The following is a 1,202-nucleotide window of genomic DNA, read 5'->3' as shown; positions in this document are numbered from 1 at the left end:
CCCAGGGGGTCAGGGGTCACTCACAGTCCAGCCCAGCCCGGTTTGGGACCGGAGGAGCTCCCGCAGCTCCCTGGCCATGCCCTCCCCGGGCACGTCGGTCTCCACCACCTTCAGGAAGGGCCCCACGAGCAGCCCCAGCCCCCCCGTCTTGTTCAGGGCCTCCTGAGGGTCCCGCAGGCGGGTGCCCCCCACCAGCACCCTAAAAACAGGGGGAGGAGAGTCAGCACTCCAAAAATCACCCCCAGCACCCCAAAAATCACCCCCAGCACCCCAAAAAACAAGAGAGTAAGAGTCAGCATCCTAAAAATCAACCCCAGCATCCTAAAAATGGCGGGGAGAGTCAGTACCCCAAAAATCACCCCCAGCACCCCAAAAATCACCCCCAGCACCCTAAAAACGGGAGGGAGAGTGAGTACCCCAAAAATCACCCCCAGCACCCTAAAAATGGGGGGATGAGAGTCAGCACCCCAAAATCACCCCCAGTACCCTAAAAATCACCCCAAAAATCACCCCCAGCACCCTAAAAATGGGGGGAAGAAAGTCTACACCCCAAAAATCACCCCCAGCATCCCAAAAGTCAACCCCAGCACCCTAAAAACGAGGGGGTGAGAGTCAGCACCCTAAAAATCACCCCCAGCACCCTAAAAACAAGGAGAGCAAGCAGGAATCGCATCCTCAGCACCCTAAAAATGGGGAGAAGAATCAGGAGTGTCTCCCTAGCACCCTAAAAACCACCCCCAGCACATTAAAAATCGGGAGAGAAGACAGGAATCCCCACCTCAAACCCCACAAAAAGGGGAAAACAAACAGGAATCCCACCCTCAAACCCCTAAAAATAGGGAGAAAACTCAGAAGTGTCCCCTCAGCACCCCAAAAATCACCCCCAGCACCCTAAAATCGCAGAGACCCGACCTGGCCGCTCCTCCTGGTCCCGACTCCTCCGTCAGGTTCCTCCACTTGGCCACCACTGACGCCTGAGGGGACACGGGGGGGTCACCCCACAGCCCCCCCGGCACCTGGAGACCCCCCAGCCCCTCAGCCCTCCCCAAAAATTCCCCAGAGCCCATTCCTACCCCAGAACTCGCCAACACCCCAATTGTACCCCCACAGAGACCTCCTGGTCCTCAACAGACCCCAAACCCCAATATCTGCCTTTACAGGCCCCACCACCCCAAAATCCCCTGAACCCAAACCCCAACATC

The 1,202-nt window shown here is 57.6% G+C and overlaps 1 protein-coding gene across 1 annotated transcript in view; it reads right to left on the bottom strand.

Moving 5' to 3' along the window:
• Positions 1–1,067, bottom strand: part of LOC113941729 (4F2 cell-surface antigen heavy chain-like) — a 3,515-nt gene extending 2,448 nt beyond the window's left edge. The window contains exons 1-2 of the mRNA XM_027632867.1: positions 913–1,067; positions 25–199 (exon numbers count right to left, since the gene is read on the bottom strand). Of these exons, the coding sequence (XP_027488668.1) occupies positions 25–199; positions 913–1,067 (330 nt within the window). The remainder of the gene's footprint in view (positions 1–24; positions 200–912) is intronic.
• Between the last annotated feature and the right edge of the window lie 135 nt (positions 1,068–1,202).

This window comes from Corapipo altera, unplaced genomic scaffold (assembly GCF_003945725.1).
Source record: "Corapipo altera isolate COAL_440 unplaced genomic scaffold, ASM394572v1 59959, whole genome shotgun sequence".
Taxonomy (NCBI): Eukaryota; Metazoa; Chordata; class Aves; order Passeriformes; family Pipridae; genus Corapipo; species Corapipo altera.
This window is presented reverse-complemented; position numbering and strand designations above follow the sequence as displayed.